Source organism: Macaca fascicularis, chromosome 3 (assembly GCF_037993035.2).
Source record: "Macaca fascicularis isolate 582-1 chromosome 3, T2T-MFA8v1.1".
Lineage (NCBI taxonomy): Eukaryota > Metazoa > Chordata > Mammalia > Primates > Cercopithecidae > Macaca > Macaca fascicularis.
In genome coordinates, this window is record NC_088377.1 from 154,402,736 (window position 1) to 154,420,347 (window position 17,612).

General features: G+C 37.5%; 1 protein-coding gene across 2 annotated transcripts in view; it reads right to left on the reverse strand.

Moving 5' to 3' along the window:
• The window catches only part of SAMTOR (S-adenosylmethionine sensor upstream of mTORC1), a 119,028-nt gene that overhangs the window by 77,008 nt on the left and 24,408 nt on the right, over positions 1 to 17,612 (reverse strand). The window contains exon 3 of one of the 2 annotated variants that reach the window (XM_005550555.4): positions 4,831 to 5,001. The exons of the other annotated variant lie outside the window; for it this stretch is intronic. Coding sequence (XP_005550612.1) covers positions 4,831 to 5,001 — 171 coding nt within the window. The remainder of the gene's footprint in view (positions 1 to 4,830; positions 5,002 to 17,612) is intronic. 2 annotated transcript variants of the gene reach the window in all.

The window sequence follows — 17,612 nt, forward strand, 5'->3', positions numbered from 1 at the left end:
AGCTGTAAAAAAGAAATATATAGAAATCTAAAGCTGATATTTTCCATACATATCTGTGTTTGATAGAAGTATAACTATATAATTTCTTTAACTGGCCAACACTTAAAATATTAATGTTTAAGAATGTCCATAACGTATGAGTTAAAGGATGTTTAGTAAGTCATTATGCATTATATGCTTGGTAGCAACCTCTGAATAAAGGTAAAGATGCCTTATGCTTCCCTACAGAAGTAATTAAAGATATTTTGATTTTTAAATGTAATTGCTTAAAACTAGATATTTTCAATATGATTTAAAATCAAAGTAACCAAAAGTAATGCTTGTTGTTATCTATAGTTTTGGAACTGCTTAAGAGTATCTTACTTTCATAATTATTTTCTGTGTCTATCAAGAATATTTATAAAACTATTCAAGTTTAGCATTTTCAAGTAATTAATAAAATACACTTGATACTACAAACCAGTAGGGTAAAAGGGTATGGGAACAATTTTAATATTGCAGTTAAGTACCTCAGCGATACTACAGCTTTGGTTCCAGACTACTGCAATAAAGCAAGTTACACATTTTTTTTGGTTTTTTAGTGCATATAAGTTATGTTCCACTACACTGTAGTCTATTAAGTGTGCAATAGCATTGTCTAAAAAACAGTGTTCATACCTTAATTTTAAAATACTTTATGGCTAAAAAATGCTAGTGATCATTTAAGCCTCCAGCAAGTTGTAATCTTTTTACTGGTGGAAGCTTTGCCTTGATACTCATGGCTGCTGACTGATCAGCACGATGGTTGCTGAAAGCTGGGGTGCTATCAGAATTTCTAAAAATAAGACAACACTAAAGTTTGCCACATACATTGGACTGTAGCTATCATGAATTACTTCTCTGCAGCCTCAGCATGTGATGCTGCTTGACAGCATTTTACTCAAAGAATTTCTTTTAAAATTGGTTAGTCCTCTTAAACCCAACCACTGCTTTATCAACTTTTATGTAATATTCAAAATCCTTTGTCATTCTAACAATGTTCACAGCATCTTCACCAGTAGATGCCATCTCAAAAAAACACTTCCTTTGCTCATCCGTAAGAAACAACTCCTCATCCATTCAAGTTTTATCATGAAATTGCAGCAATTCAGTCCCATCTTCAAGCTCCACTTCTAAGTCTAGTTCTATTACTTTTTTTCCCCACCACATCTGCAGTTATTTCATCCATGAGGCTTGGAATAAACTCCTTCCAAACTCATATTCACGTTAATATTCTGACCTGCTCCCATGAATCACAAATGTTCTTAATGGCATCTAGAATGATGAGTCCTTTCCAGAAGGTTTTAATGGACTTTGCCCAGATCCATCAGAGAAACTGCTATGACAGCTACAGCCTTATAAAATGTATTTCTTAAATAACATGACTTGAGCCAGGCTCAGTGACTCACGCCTGTAATCCCAGCACTTCGGGAGGCTAAGACGGGAGGATTGCTTCAGCCCAGAAATTTGAGACCTGCTTGGGCAACACTCTACAAAAAATAAAAAAAAGTTAGCTGGGCATGGTGGTGGGTGCATGCTTGTGGTGCCAGCTACTGGGGAGACTGAGGTGGGAGGGTCACTTGAGCCCAGGAGGTCAAGCCTCCTGTGAGCTGTGATCATGCCACTCCACTCCAGCCTGGGCAACGGAGTGAGACCCCTGTCTCCAAAAATAAAAAAATAAAATAATATGACCTGAAAGTCTGAATTACTCCTTGTTCCATGGGCTGCAGAATGGATGTTGTATTAGCAGGCATGAAAACAACATTCATCTCTTTGTACATATCTATCTGAGTTCTTGGATGACCTGGTACATTATCAAAGGGCAGTAATATTTTGAAAGGAATATTTTGCCAGGCGCGGTGGCTCATGCCTGTAATCCCAGCACTTTGGGAGGCCGAGGTGGGCGGATCACGAGGTCAGGAGATCAAGACCGTCCTGGCTAACACGGTGAAACCCCATCTCTATTAAAAATGTAAAAAATTAGCCGGGCGTGGTGGTGCGCGCCTGTGTCCCAGCTACTCGGAGGCTGAGGCAGGGGAATGGCGTGAACCTGGGAGGGGGAGCTTGCAGAGAGCCGAGATCACGCCACTGCACTCCAGCCTGGGTGACAGAGCGAGACTCCGTCTCAAAAAAAAAAAAAAAAAGGAATATTTTTTTCTGAGCAGCAGGTCTCAACAGTAGGCTTTAAATATTCAGTAAACTGTTCTTTAAACAGATGTGCTGTCATCTAGGCTTTGTTCCATTTACAGAGCACAGGCAGAGTAGCTTCAGCATAATTCTTAAGGGTCCTAGGATTTCCAAATGGTAAATGAACACTGGCTTCAATGTAAAGTCACCCGCTGCATTAGCCCCTAACAAGAAAGGCTGCCTGTCCTTTGAAGCTCTGAAGTCAGGTATTGACTTCTGATCTCTAGCCAAGAAAGTCCTAAAAGGTATCTTCTTCTTCCAATAGAAGGCTTTTAAATCTACATTAAAAATCAGTTGTTTACTATAGCCACCTCCATGAATGGTCTTTGGTAGATCTTCTGGATAACTTGCTGCAGCTTCTAAATCACCACTTGCTGCTTCACCTTGCACTTTATGTCATGGAGATGGCTTCTTAGACCTCATGAACCAACCTCTGCTAGCTTCAAACTTTCTTCTGAAGCTTCCTCACCTCTCTTAGCCTTCAAAGAATTGAAGAGAATTAGACTCTTGCTCTGGATTAGGCATTGGCTTAAGGAAATGCTGCGGTTGGTTTCATCTTGTATCCAGACCACTCAAACTTTCTCCACATCAGCAATAAAGTTGTTTTACTTTCTTCTCATTTCCATGTTCACTGAATAGCACTTCTAATTTTAAAAATAAGTTTTCCTTCACTTTGGGAGGCCGAGGCAGGCAGATCACGAGGTCAAGAGATACAGACCATCCTGGCCAACATGGTGAAACCCCGTCTCTACTAAAAATACAAAAATTGGCTGGGCGTGGTGGCGAGCATCTGTAGTCCCAGCTACTTGGGAGGCTGAGGCAGGAGAATGGCATGAACCCGGAAGGCAGAGCTTGCGGTTAGCCAAGATCGCGCTACTGCACTCCAGCCTGGGCGACAGAGCAAGACTCTGTCTCAAATAAAATAAAATAAAATAAAAAAATAACATAACATAACATAACATAAAATAAAATAAATAAAAGAAAAGAAAATGACTTTTCCTTTGAATTCACAACTCGGTTAACTCTTTGGCAGAAAAGGCCTAGCTTTCAGCCTATATCAACTTTTGACATGCCTACCTAAGTTTAATTACTTCTAGCTTTTGATTTAGAGTCAGAGACATGTGCCTCTTTTTACTTGAATACTTGAAAGTCATTGTAGGTTTATTAACTGGCCAAATTTCCCTAGTGTCTTATGGAATAGAGAGGCCTGGGGGTGAGGGGGAAGAGAGAGGGAAGGGCGGGAGGGGGAGAAGGAGGAGTAGGGAGAGAGGAGAGGGGAGAGAGACTGGGGAACAGTGGATCCATGGAGCAGTTAGAACACATATGACATTTATTGAATAAGTTCACTGTCTTATATGGATGATAAGTTCACTGTCCTACATGGTGCCCCTAAACAATCTCAACAGTAACATCAAAGATCACTGATCACAGATCACCAAAACAGACATCATGATAATGAAAAAGTTTGAAATATTGTGAGAATTACCAAAATGTGACAGTGTATTAGTGCATTTTCATGCTGCTGATAAAGACATCCCTGAGCCTGGGTAATTTATAAAGAAAAAGAGGTTTAATGGACTCATAGCTCCATGTTGCTGGGGAGGCCTCACAATCATGGTGGAAGGAGAAAGGCACATCTTACATGGTAGCAGGCAAGAGAGAACGAGAGCCAAGCAAAAGGGGAAACCCCTTATAAAACCATCAGATCTCATGAGCCTTATTCACTACCACGGGAACAGTATGGGGGAGACCATTCCCATGATTCAATTATTTCCCACGAGGTCCCTCCCACAACACATGAGATTATTGGACCTACAACTCAAGATGAGATTTGGGTAGGGACACAGTTAAATCATATCACAGAGCCACAGTGAGTATATGCTATTGGGAAAATGGTGCCAAAGGACTTGCTTGACTCAGGGTTGCCACAAACTTTCAATTTGTAAAAAATGTAGTATCTGCGAAGTACAATAAAGCAAAGCACAATAAATGAGGTATGCCTGTACTAATAATTAATTGTATTATAATAGTCATGTACTTACAAAATTTGTGCCTATATGCATATAATCTTACTAGCAGGCAGATTTGCTTATCAACAATAAAACAATGGCAACTGGTTTTATTAATAACCTTCCATTATTTTTCCTTATTCGTAAATTCTTAGTGGATAGCCACTTTAAATGGTTTAATTGGATTTTTCTGTTTTGATTCTTTGTTTTGATAATTACATAAGAATTACATATTGTTATATAATTATATATTACACTGTACATTATAACTATAATACTATTATAACAATTATGTTATATATACACATATAGCCATAACATATATGTAATATATATAATTATATAACATAATATATAATTATATAATCATATTTATGGAACTATTCTTTTTCATTTTCCATTTAGAACAACACATGCTACAGAACCACTAGTTTTCCAGATAGCTCTTACAATTTTATGCTAGTTTTTAATTTAATAATATTACCTAACTGCATTTCTCAGCCTATTATGTAACTACTGGAAAAGCAAGTAAACTGCTCATTGTTTAGTATGAACCACTGCATTATTTTACATTAATAGTTATCCAGGATAATCAAAGTAGAGAAAGTATACTTACTCAGTTATAAATTCAGGGTTTGTAAAGCTGAGGTTGGTTAAATGACCTTCAAGTTTAGAAGACTCATGCATATTTAAGGCTGGAGTGGTCTTAGTGGCAAGTACAGCTCTTTTTTCATCTTTCTCAAGTGCTTTTCTCTTCCCACCATTTTGGAAATATTCTCTGCATACACTACAAATAAAAATAAGGCTGTATTTTAACATACTGTGTATGACTATAAAATAAAACAGAAAAAACTGGCTTTTATTAATCAAGATGGGAAACTTTCAAATTTAAGATTTCTGCTTTGAAAATGTCAAACTGAGATAAGTTTGAGCACCTTGTAGCACTTTCAAAATTTTAAAAATTACTACACAATAAAGAATGATCACAAATTATGTTTAGTAAATAAAAAATACGTTTTTTTTCAGGATTACAGATGTGCCTGTACATGTTTCACTGAACTTCTCTCTTGACTAAAACTTCCTCCAGCAAAGCTTACATAAGTCTACTATGCAGTGACAACATCCAGAAGGAATAGTAGTCACAGTTAATTTCGAGCTGGCTTTGCTAGTAGTAGACAGATAACCCAACAGCTGTTCTTGAGGTCCCTCTTGGTTTATGATAACAAAGTCAGGATGAGTGTGTGTGTGTGCCTGTGTGTGTGTGTGTGTATGTTTGTGTATATATCTGTATATATATTTGTGTATATTTGTGTATATATATATAGAGAGAGGGCTCGCTTTTCTTCTTATTTGTACTTAATTTACTACATATAGCTCACACTTTACACAAAGCTACTTTATCATTCTCCACAGACATTGTTTGGTGAAGTTCCAAAAATATATGGCAAAAGAAGAATTGAAGAGCAAAGAATTCACGCAAAACTGGTTTCAGCAAGTGCAACTATAGTCCAAGGGAACTATGCCCATTTCTCCTTCACGCTTACAGGAACCCATTAGTTCAACTTCAGTTTTTCTTAGTTCCTATTACGTAAGACTTCTTTAACTTATACTATGTAGATTTAGTTTTAACTCTATATGCAGAAGTTGAAACTTATTAAGCATGAATTAAACATTTATTAAGTACGTATCATGTGTAGAGGTGCATGATGGCCAAATTGCAGAAGGCATAATTCTTAACCTCAAGAAGCTACTGTTACCTCAGTAAAGGACACAAATAATTATTATATATAATAATAAAAAACATGATTGAGATTAACAGATAAACAAAGATAGTTATTTCTATAAATGAAGTACCTAACCCAACCTAAAATCAGCAATATAAATTGATTTTAGAAAGGTAAGTAGGAATAAGCCAGGAAAGTGAAGTTGAGTGGAAACTTTCTAGGCAGAAAGGACAGCATAAGCAAAGACATGAAAGAGAAAAGCAGAATGAATCTTCAGAGATGTACCTTAGTTCAAGGTACATGAAGTTTAAAGTACTAGGCAGAAGATGAGTGGACCTATTCTCAAAAGAAAAACCCCTGAGCCTAGTGGACATATAGAGAGGATGGAGAGTCAAGGTGTGCAAGCTTCAAATCACACAAGATCCATAGGTCAGTTTTAAAATGTGGTCTTTACAAATCTAATCTAATGACAGAGAGCAGTTTAGAGGCTGCCTGGGGTAGGGTGTGGGGATGAGTGCAAAGGGGTACAAGCGAGCTTTCTGGAGAAAAATGTTCTATATCTTGATAGTGCTGGTGGTTACATAAGTGTAAACAACTGTAAATACCCACTAAACTGTACACTAGATGTATGCATTTTATTGTATATAAATTATACCTCAGTAAAGTTGATAAAAATGTAGACTTTATCAACTTGAAATTATACTAAAAAGCTTATGTTTCTATCAGGTAGAACCATATAAAACTGGTGATATTCAAAATTTCTTGAGCTACAAAAATTGCAATTTTATGTGGTCTAACCTAATAGCTACTAAGAAATTTGGCAGTAAAATACTTAAAGGGCTAAAATTCTAGGTTCTCATAGAATAATGACAACCATTTAAATTCCAATATCTCCATATACCCTCAAAAAAATATAGATCAATAAAGAGAGCAAATAAAAGCACTTACCGTTCATACCTATGGCAAAACAAGGAAATAAAAAATAACACTTCATTTTACCTGTTATTGAAAAAATAAAAATCTGAGACTGAATTGGCTTTGGAGGCCACTCAAAGTACAGAGTTACATGAGGACTGCATAAAACAGAGAAATGTATGAAAAGGTGGCCAAACAGAATCTTCCAGCAATCACCACCTAGACCTACAAGAATATCAAACTGAGTAACTATTCACACAAAAAAGCACCTTCATAAGAACTAAATCAGTTAAGAGATCACAGTACCTGGTTTTAGCCTAACAAGAAAAGATGCATTGAAGAAGGTAGGAAGGACAGTCTTGAACTGTCTATACCATCCCTCTCCCAAGCCCAGGCAGCACACCCCAGAGAGATAATCTTTGTGCTTTGGGGAGGGAGAGTGAAATTGTGGGACTTTGCACTGGAACTCCACATTGCCCTGTCACAGTGGAACACACCACTGGACAGAAATCTGTTGGTGCCCACAGGGGGCATTTAGACCATCCTTGAACAGACAGAGAGATATCTGCTGCCCTAGTGGGAGAAATCTGAGTCCTAGCCGGCTTCACTACTGGCTGAATAAAGTGGCCTTGGGCTCCCAATAAATGTCAGTGGCAGCCAGACCATAGCAACTGTACTCTTTGGGTAAGCCTCAGTGCTGTGCTGGTCTCAGCAGAGGCTGTGGGCCCAGGGTACTACAACCAAGTGTGACACCAGCTGTGGTGGCCATGGGAATGCCTGCATCACCCCTCCCCCAATTCTAGGCAGTGCAGAGTAGAGACTTCTTCCACTTGGGGGAAGGAGAGGAAAGGTATAGGAGACTTTGCCTTGCAATCCAGACACCAGCCCAGCCACAGTAAAACAAAGCACCAGTCAGAATCCTAAGGCCCCCGATTCCAGGCTCTTGTTCCCACATGGCACGTCTAGACCCACCCTGCGACAGAAGGGAATCCTCTGCCCTGGGGGGGATGGACCCAAGTCCCCACAGGATTAATCACCTGCTGACTAAAGTGGCCTTGGGCCTTCAGTAAACATCAATGGCAGTTCAAAAATGACCCAGCATGAGGCTAGCTATGGTGGCCACAAGATTGTCTGTGTCACCTCTTCCCCAACTCCGGCCAGCCCAGCATAAAGAGACACTCATTCCACTTGGGGGAAGAAGAGGGATTTTGCCTGGGAACCCAGCAACTTCTCCCTTTAAGTCCATTAGGACTGGGAATTCAGGAATGTGCAGAAGTTGCGGCATACCTGGGCTTAGAGTGCCCTCTAGGGCTGAAATGGTTACAGTGACCACAGGCTTAGATATTACTTTAACTCTGAAAGCTTAGAAGGCCCTGTGAAAAATGATGGATACTAACAAGTCCAGACTACAAAGACTGGAAGAAGTATCTAACCCTTCTATGCCCAGACACTGAAAAACATCCACAAGCATCAAGAACAGTCAGGAGAAGATGACCTCACCAAAGAGACTAAATGAGGCACCAGTGACCAATCCTGGAGTAGTACAGATATACGACTTCCCAGGGAATTCCAAACAGCTTTTTGAGGAATCTCAACAAACTTCAAAAAAACAGAAGGAATTCATAAATCTTTCAGGGAAATTTAACAAAGAGATTAAAATAATTTAAAGAATCCTACAGAAATATCGAAGCTGAAATATTCAATTAATGAACAAAAATATGTATTACTATGTAAACAGAATTGATCAAGCAGAAGAAAGAATTAGCTCAAAGATAGGCTATTTCAAAATACAGACTCGGGAGAAAAAGAAAAAAGGAGTGAAAAAGAATGAATGAAGTACGCTTAAAAGTCTGGAAAACAGCCTCAAAAGGGCAATTCTAAGAGTTATTGGCCTTAAAGGGGAAATACAGAAAGACATTGGGGTAGAAAGTTTATTCAAAGAAATAAAAACAGTTTTCCAAACCTAGAGAAAGATACAAATATGCAGTTATAACATCAAAGAACATCAAGCAGATTCAACCCAAATAAGACTACCTTCAAGGCATAAAATCAAACTCTTACAGGTTAAGGACAAAGAAAGGATCCTAAAAGCAATAAGAGAAAAGAAACAGGTAACAAATGAAGGAGCTCCAATACATCTGGCAGCACACTTCTCAGTAGAAACCTTACAGGCCAAGAGGAATGAGATGACATATTCAATGAATATGAAGGAAAAAAAAAAAGGAAACAATTTTCAACTAAGAATACTATACCCAGCAAAGCTATTCTTCAAACACAAAGGAGAAATATGTAGACAAACAAAAGATGAAAGACTTCATACCAGATCTACCTTACCAGAAATGCTAAGGAGAATTTTTCAACTTGAAAGAAAAGGATGCTAACACACAATAAGAAATCATCTGAAAGTATAATATAAAACTCACTGGTAAAGGTACATACATAGTTAAATTCAGAATACTCAATACTGTAATTGTAGTGCATAAACTATTCATATATTCAGAGGAAAAAACCCAATAGGATAAATTTATTATATCTGTACATATATATACATATAAATAGATATCTAAAAAGAGATTTGTAATAAGGAATTGGCTCCTGTGATTATGCAGACTGAAATGTCCCACAATCTGCTATGTCTAAGGTGTAAAACCAGGAAAGCTCATGGTATAGTTCCAATCCAAGTCCAAAGGCTTGAGAACTATTTTATAAGTTCTGGTCCAAGTCCAAAAAGGCTTGAGAACCATTTTATAAGTTGTAGTCTAAGTTCAAAGGCCTAAGAACCGAAGTGTCAATGGTATAGGTCCCAGCTAGAGGGAAGGCCTCAAAAAAGGCCTACTCACTCACAACAGAGAGGGCAATCTGCTTTACTCAGTCTACAGATTCAAATGTCAATCTCATTTGGAAACATACTCGCAGATACACCCAGAAATAATGTTCAGCCAAATATCTGTGTACCTTATGAATCAGTAAAGTTGTGAATAATATTCCATCGTACCTAAAATCAATATAGGCAACACAATACTGACAGAGAAAAACAAACTGAAGGACTAACACTACCAACTTGAAGACTTACTATAAAGCTACAGTAATCAAGACAGTGTGGCAATGGTGAAAGAAAAGACAAATACATCAATGGAACAGAATTAGAGAGTGCAAACATAGACCCACAAAACTATAGTCAACTGATCTTTGAAAAAGGAGCAAAGGCAATACAATGGAGAAAAAATTTTTTCAACAAGTCATGCTAGAACTAGACATCCACATGCAAAAAAGAAAAAAAGTAAATCTAGACATAGGCCTTATACATTTCACAAAAATTATCTTGAAATGCATCATAAATGCAAAATGCAAAACTATAAACTTTCTAAAAGGTAACAGAGGAGAAAACCTATATGGCATTGGGTATGGTGATGACTTTTTAGACATGACACCAAAGGCATGATCCATAAAAGAAAAAATTGATAAGCTGAATGTCACTAAATTAAAACTTTTTGCTTTGTGAAAGACATTGTCAAGAGAATGAAAAGAGAAGCCACGGACACTGAGAAAATATTTGCAAATCATATATATCAGGGGTCCCCAACCCCGAATACTTGTCCGTGGCCTGTCAGATTGGGCTGCACAGCATGAGGTGAATGGCAGGTAAGTTAGTTAAGCTTCATCTGTATTTACAGCTGTTCCCCATCACTCACATTACTGCCTAAGCTCTGTATCCTGTCAGATCAGTGACAGCATTAGATTCTCATAGAAGCACGAACCCTTATTGTGAAATGTGCATGTGAGGGATCTAGGTTGCACACTCCTTAGGAGAATCTAAGGCCTGATGATCTGTCACGGTATCCCATAAAACCCCCAGATGGGACCGTCTAATTGCAGGAAGACAAGCTCAGGGCTCTCACTGATTCTACATTATGATGAGTTGTACAATTATTTCATTATATATTACAATGTAATAATAGAAATAAAGTGCATGATAAATGTAATGCACTTGAATCACCCCAAAACCACCTGCCCCCACTCCAGTCGATGGAAAAATTGTCTTCCACAAAACCAGTCCCGAGTGCCAAAAAGGTTGAGGACTGCTGACATATACAATAAAGAACTGTCATCCAAAATATAGAAATAACTCTTAAAACTCTGTAAGAAAGCAATTAAATTTAAACACCAGGCAAAAGACCTGAACAGACATCTCATCAAAGACGACACACAGATTGGAAGCAACAAGAATGCTTACCAAGTGCTGATGAGAATGCAAAATGTTACACTTTTTACAGCAGCTTTATTCATAATTATCAAAGCTTGGAAGCAACCAAGATGTCCTTCCATAGGTGGATGGATAAACTGTGATACATCTAGACAACAGAGTATTATTCAGCACTATAAAGAAATGAGCTATCAAGCCATAAAAAGATACAGAAGAACCTTACATGCTAATTACTAAGTAAAAGAAGCCCATCAGAAAAAGTGACAAACTTTATGATTCCAACTATACGACATTCTGGAAAAGGCAATCTATGAGGTCAGTAAAAAAATTGGTGGTTGCAGGCCGGGAGTGGTGGCTCACGCCTGTAATCCCAGCACTTTGGGAGGCCGAGGTAGGTGGATCATCTGAGGTTAGGAGTTTGAGACCAGCCTGACCAACATGGAGAAACCCGTGTCTACTAAAAATACAAAATCAGTCAGGCATGGTGGCACATGCTTGTAATCCTAGCTACTTGGGAGGGTGAGGCAGGAAAACTGCTTGAACCAGGAGGTGGAGGTTGCGGTGAGCTGAGATCGTGCCATTGCACTCCAGCCTGGGCAACAAGAGCAAAACTCCATCTCAAAAAAAAAAAAAAAAATTTGGTGATTGCGCAGGGGTGAAAAGGCCAGCACAAACGATTTTTAGAGCAGTTAAACTATTCTGTATGATACTATAATGGAAGATACATGTCATTACACGTTTTTCAAAAACCACAGAATGTACAACATCAAGAATGAACCCTATGGTAAACTATGGACTTTGGGTGATAATGATTGATCAATGTAAGTTTAAAAACTGTAACAAATGTACCACTCTAGTGCTGGATGTTGACAGGGAGGCTATGCATGTTTGGGATGGAGTGGGTTGTATATGGTAACTTTCTGTACTTTCTGGTCAATTTTATTGTGGGTTTCTGGTCAATCATGTTGTAAACCCACCGCTCTAAAAAATAAAGTCTACTTAAAAGAGAAAAACAAAACAACCTTGGGATAAATATATCATGTATCTCCTGATGTATTACACTGAGAGGGACACAACATCACCTATGCAAAACACTTGCTAATGATACACTTAACTTATATCTAATCACAAATAAACTACACATATCCAAATTGACAGGCAACCTGTAAAATGCTGACTTTTAAAAAATGGCCGTATCAGCCAGGCACAGTGGCTCACATCTGTAATCCCAGCACTTTGGGAGGCCGAGGCAGGCAGATCACCTGAGGTCAGGAGTTCAAGACCCATCTGACCAACATAGTAAAACCCCACCTCTTCTAAAATATAAAAATTAGCCGGGTGTTGTGGCGGGTGCCTGTAATCCCAGCTACTCAGGAGGCTGAGTCAGGAGAATTGCTTGAACCCAGGAGGCAAAGGCTGCAGTGAGCCAAGATTGCATCATTGTACTCCAGCCTGAGCAACAACAGTGAACCTGTCTCAAAAAAAAAAAAAAAATTGTAACATAAAAAGACAAAAAAGAAAAGAAAAAAAATGAAGAATTTTTCTAGATTAAAGACCAAAAAGGTTTAACAACTAAGTGCAATGAGTTATCCCTGATGGGATCCTGGATTGAAAAAAAAAAAAAAATCCAGGTATAAAGGACACTTGTGAAAACTGGGGAAATCTGATTACAGATTACATTATTAGTTAGCATTATATTAATATTAAATTTCTGTAGTGTGATAGTTGTATTATGATTACAAAGAAGAATATTCTTACATGATACACATCGAAGTATTCAGGAAGAAAAGTCGGGTAATTTCCGTAACTGACTCTCAAAAGGTTCAGCAGAGAGCAAGAGAGAAAAAGGACCCAGAGGAGAAAGGGGAACAAGATAAAAAAGTAAGACCAAGTAGAGTAACATTTTTTTCAGAAGCTGAAGGAAAGAAAGTGTGAGTCAAGGATTTTATAACCATCCAAACTACATATCTTGTAACAAAATTATACAAAACCAGTTTGTAAGATGGGTGAACTCAGAGAACATCATAATTCCAAGTTGTTTTTAAAGAATCTACTGGAGGCCGGGCGCGGTGGCTCAAGCCTGTAATCCCAGCACTTTGGGAGGCCGAGACGGGCGGATCACGAGGTCAGGAGATCGAGACCATCCTGGTTAACACGGTGAAACCCCGTCTCTACTAAAAATACAAAAAACTAGCCGGGCGAGGTGGCGGGCGCCTGTAGTCCCAGCTACTCCGGAGGCTGAGGCAGGACAATGGCGTAAACCCGGGAGGCGGAGCTTGCAGTGAGCTGAGATCCGGCCACTGCACTCCAGCCTGGGCGACACAGCGAGACTCCGTCTCAAAAAAAAAAAAAAAAAAAAAAAAAGAATCTACTGGAAGATGAACTTCATCTATGAGATGATTAGGAAATGTTGGTGAAGAAGTAGGGAATAAAAAGCATTAAAATCACTAAAAAAAGGGGGGTATTTTAAAATGCTAAAGGCATTCAATTCACTTCAATTCCGAGTAAAGTTATAACTATTATAAATAGTTATGTACCACTTATCATAGCAGCCATCTTTACAAAGAAGAAATTCCATGAGATGTATAGAGAAACAGACAAACACCAACAATAGGGAACATTCCACTTTCAATCAAGAGAATGAAAAGGTTACAGAAGCCCTAAAAAACATAATAAAGTTTACCTTATTGCTAGAAGATAACTCTGCATTCAGAGAGAACAGCTTCTTTTTAACTACACATGGAATAGTCACAAAAATTACCATATACGTGTATTAAGTCACGAAGAAAACCACAGTAAAAACCATAATGAAAAAATACAGACAAAATTATACAATTGCAATGCAATAAAACTAGAATTAACCAAAAACAAGAAATCCATTCTATCTGCTATTTTTTTAAAAAGTAACTTGGGTCAGAGGGCGAATACTAATAAAATAAAAAAAATCTTAAAAAATTAATGAAAGCACTACAAGTCAGAAGCTAAGGAATGCAACTAAAATAGCAATCTGATGAAAACTGAGACGCTTTAATGTTTATATCAAAACAAAAAATAAAATTAAATGAAATAAACATTGAACTCAAAGGATTAGAAAAATAAAGCAAAAGAAAGGAACAAGAGAGTGCCAACAAATACACAAAAATTTGCGCAACTTGAGAAACTTGTTTTCTAGAAAAATACACCAAATATATAGAATAGGAAAATTTCTTAAACTTGAATGTGTAGAAATAAAAAGTTTAAACAAAACAAAAATCCAAAGATGAAATAGTTATCAGAGTTAATCTAACCAAAAAGCACCAGTATAAGCCTTCAAAAACCAGATAACCCCTGTATTAATCATGTTTTTTACTTTATCTTTCATGTTTTGATATTTTGGGAGGGGAGTTGGAGGGTGTGCTTATACATCCAGAGAGAGACTGCCCTCTCAGGACCAGCTAATTCCTTAAGGAGGTAAACTTACTTCAGAAAACATGTCTCATATGCAAGCCAACCACTATCTAACTTTTACACACAAGCCAATAATTCCCCACTATTAAATCAACTCAAGACCATACACCAGACAACAACGGACAGCCCCTAGTCCCCACAGCCTACTGAAATTACTCAATCTAGCCAATCCTAAACCGTTTACTCTGCCCTGCCTTGTCTTTTCCATGAAAGGTCAATAATGGCTCTGGTCTAGGCTTTCCTTTAGCTCCTGCTTCTGACTCCTGACAAAATCTGGTGCTTCCTTTGTAGCCCTGCATAGTGTGGTATGTCCCCTTCTCTCAGGAAATATAAGTAATAAATAATCATTTCAATGGCATTGATCACTCCATGTTTTCCTCAGTCACCTCTATAAATTAAAATTCCACTGATGCATGTGAGACAACCCCAAAAGTACTTAAACTGTTCCAAACCACAGAAACAAAAACATTTTTCCAAATTCATTTTCAGGGAGCAAAATTACAATGATACTTATCTGATCTGATAAAGATTACAAAAATAAAGACCAATATCACTTATAAATATCAATAAAAATATGAAATTAAATTTTAGCAAACATAATTAAACATGACTAAGTGATATGTATTTCAGGAATGCACAGATGGTTCAACATAAGAAAATCCACTAATATAATTCACTATATTCATAAATCTAAGAAGAAAACACATTTATTCTTCTCCATAGATCCTGAAAGGTCATTCAACAAAATCCAACACCCATTCCTAATATAAACACTCAATAAAATACAAGTTGGTGAACACTTCCTTAATATTAGAAATACATGTGTATGCATATATAGATATATAAGCCAAAAAGCCAGCAACTTAATGAGGATACACCACATACATTACTGCAAAATGAATAAAGTACAGCTATGTAATAGACAAGAGAAAAAGATTTAGTCAAATGAGTAAGAGAGGAAGAAATAAAACTTTGTGTATTTATAGATGACATAAAAGATATACCTTGACAACCGGAGAGAATCAATCATAAACTCATATAAACAGTAAGAAAATTCAATAAAATGGTAGGATGTAAAACACTAAAAAATGAAAATCATCCATATATATACACACACACACACACAATAGCCTGAGAGAATATAGTCATGTGTTGCTTAACAATGGGGATATGTTCCAAGAAATGCATCATTAAGGTGACTTCATTATTGTGAAATCACCAGGGTATACTTCATAGATGGTATAGCTTACTACATGTCTACAGCATGTTACCATACTGAATACTGTAGGCCACTGTAACACAATGGTTAAGTATTTGTGTATCTAAACATAGAAAAGGTATAGTAAAATTATGATATTATAATCTTATGGAACTACCATTGTATATAGTATATATATTTCCACTGCTGATAGAGATGTCATTATGCAGTGCATAGCTGTATAACAGAAGGGAAGGGGACATTTACAACAGCAATAAAAATGATAAAATACCTAGGAGTAAGCACAACAAGAAATGTGCATAACCACTATACAGAAAACCTTAAAACCCTGCTTTGCAAAAGTAGTCTGCTACTTTTGACTAAAGTAGACTAGAACAAATGGAAAGCCATTTTTTTTTTTTTTTTTTTTTTTGAGACGGAATCTCGCCCTGTCGCCCAGGCTGGAGTGCAGTGGCCGGATCTCAGCTCACTACAAGCTCCGCCTCCCGGGTTCACGCCATTCTCCTGCCTCAGTCTCCCGAGCAGCTGGGACTACAGGCGCCTGCCACCTCGCCCGGCTAGTTTTTTTGTATTTTTTAGCAGAGACGGAGTTTCAACGGGTTAGCCAGGATGGTCTCGATCTCCTGGACTCTTGCTCTGTTGCCAAGCTGGAGTGCAGTGGTGCGATCTCGGCTCACTGCAACCTCCTCCACCTCCTGGGTTCAAGTGATTCTCCTGCCTCAGCCTCCCAAGTAGCTAGGACTACAGGCGCACACCACCTGTAGTCCAGCTAATTTTTGTATTTTTAGTAGAGACGGGGATTCATCATGTTGGCCAGGATGGTCTCAATCCCTTGACCTCTAATCTGTCCACCTTGGCCTCCCAAAATGCTGGGATTATAGGCATGAGCCACTATGCCCGGCTGACATATCTTTTTAATGGATAGGATGATTCAACATTAATGAGATACCTGTTGTTCCCAATTTATGAAAAATTAATGTAATCTCAATAAAAGCAATTTTTTAAAATGTAGTTGGACCAGTTGATCCTAAAGTACATGTGGAAAAAAGCAAAAGCAAGAAAAACCAAGAAACCCCTGAAAAAGAATAGTGTGAAAGGGGGGTATGGGAAGAAGATGCTACAAAACAGCATTATCAGTCTTTATGATTAAAATGGTGGTATTAGGCAAGGATCAATGATATATACAAGGGAATATGACAGAAAAGCTAAAACAAAACCAACTATGTGGGGAAACTTAGTACATCATGTAAGTGTCATGTCAAATTACTGAAGAAAAGGTAAAGTTTTTAATAAATGTTGGGGAAATGGATAACTTTGGTAGAAAAAAATTAGATTAACACTTCACAAGAAATACCAAATTTGACTTTTAAACAGATCAGAGATCTAATGTAATAATAGAGAAATCCCCTAAGTATTAGAAGAAAACATGAGTGAATAACAAATTGTTATTTGAATTCCTACAGTCTGGTAATTAGGAAAGCTTTTCTAAGACAATCAAAATCTGGAAGCAATAAAACAAACGACTGATACATCTAACTACGTAAAAGCAAAAACTTTCTGTATGGCAAAAGATAGAGTCAAAGACAAAGGGCACACGTATCTATAAATGATATAAACAGCTCTAAAAAATCAAGAAAAATTAGAAACCAAAAGTCAACACAAAAAACTATCAAAAACATGATCACATAATTCACAGAAAAAAAGGCAAATGATTCTTAAATATACAAAAAGGTACTTGACCTCATTCATGAGAGAAATGTAACATAAACTCAAGCTAGAGATACCAATTCCAATCTATCAGACAAAAATTCAATAGCTGAGCCACAACCTATGTTGGTGAAGTTATAGAGAAATGGGTATTCTTATTTATTTATTTATTTGCTGGTGAA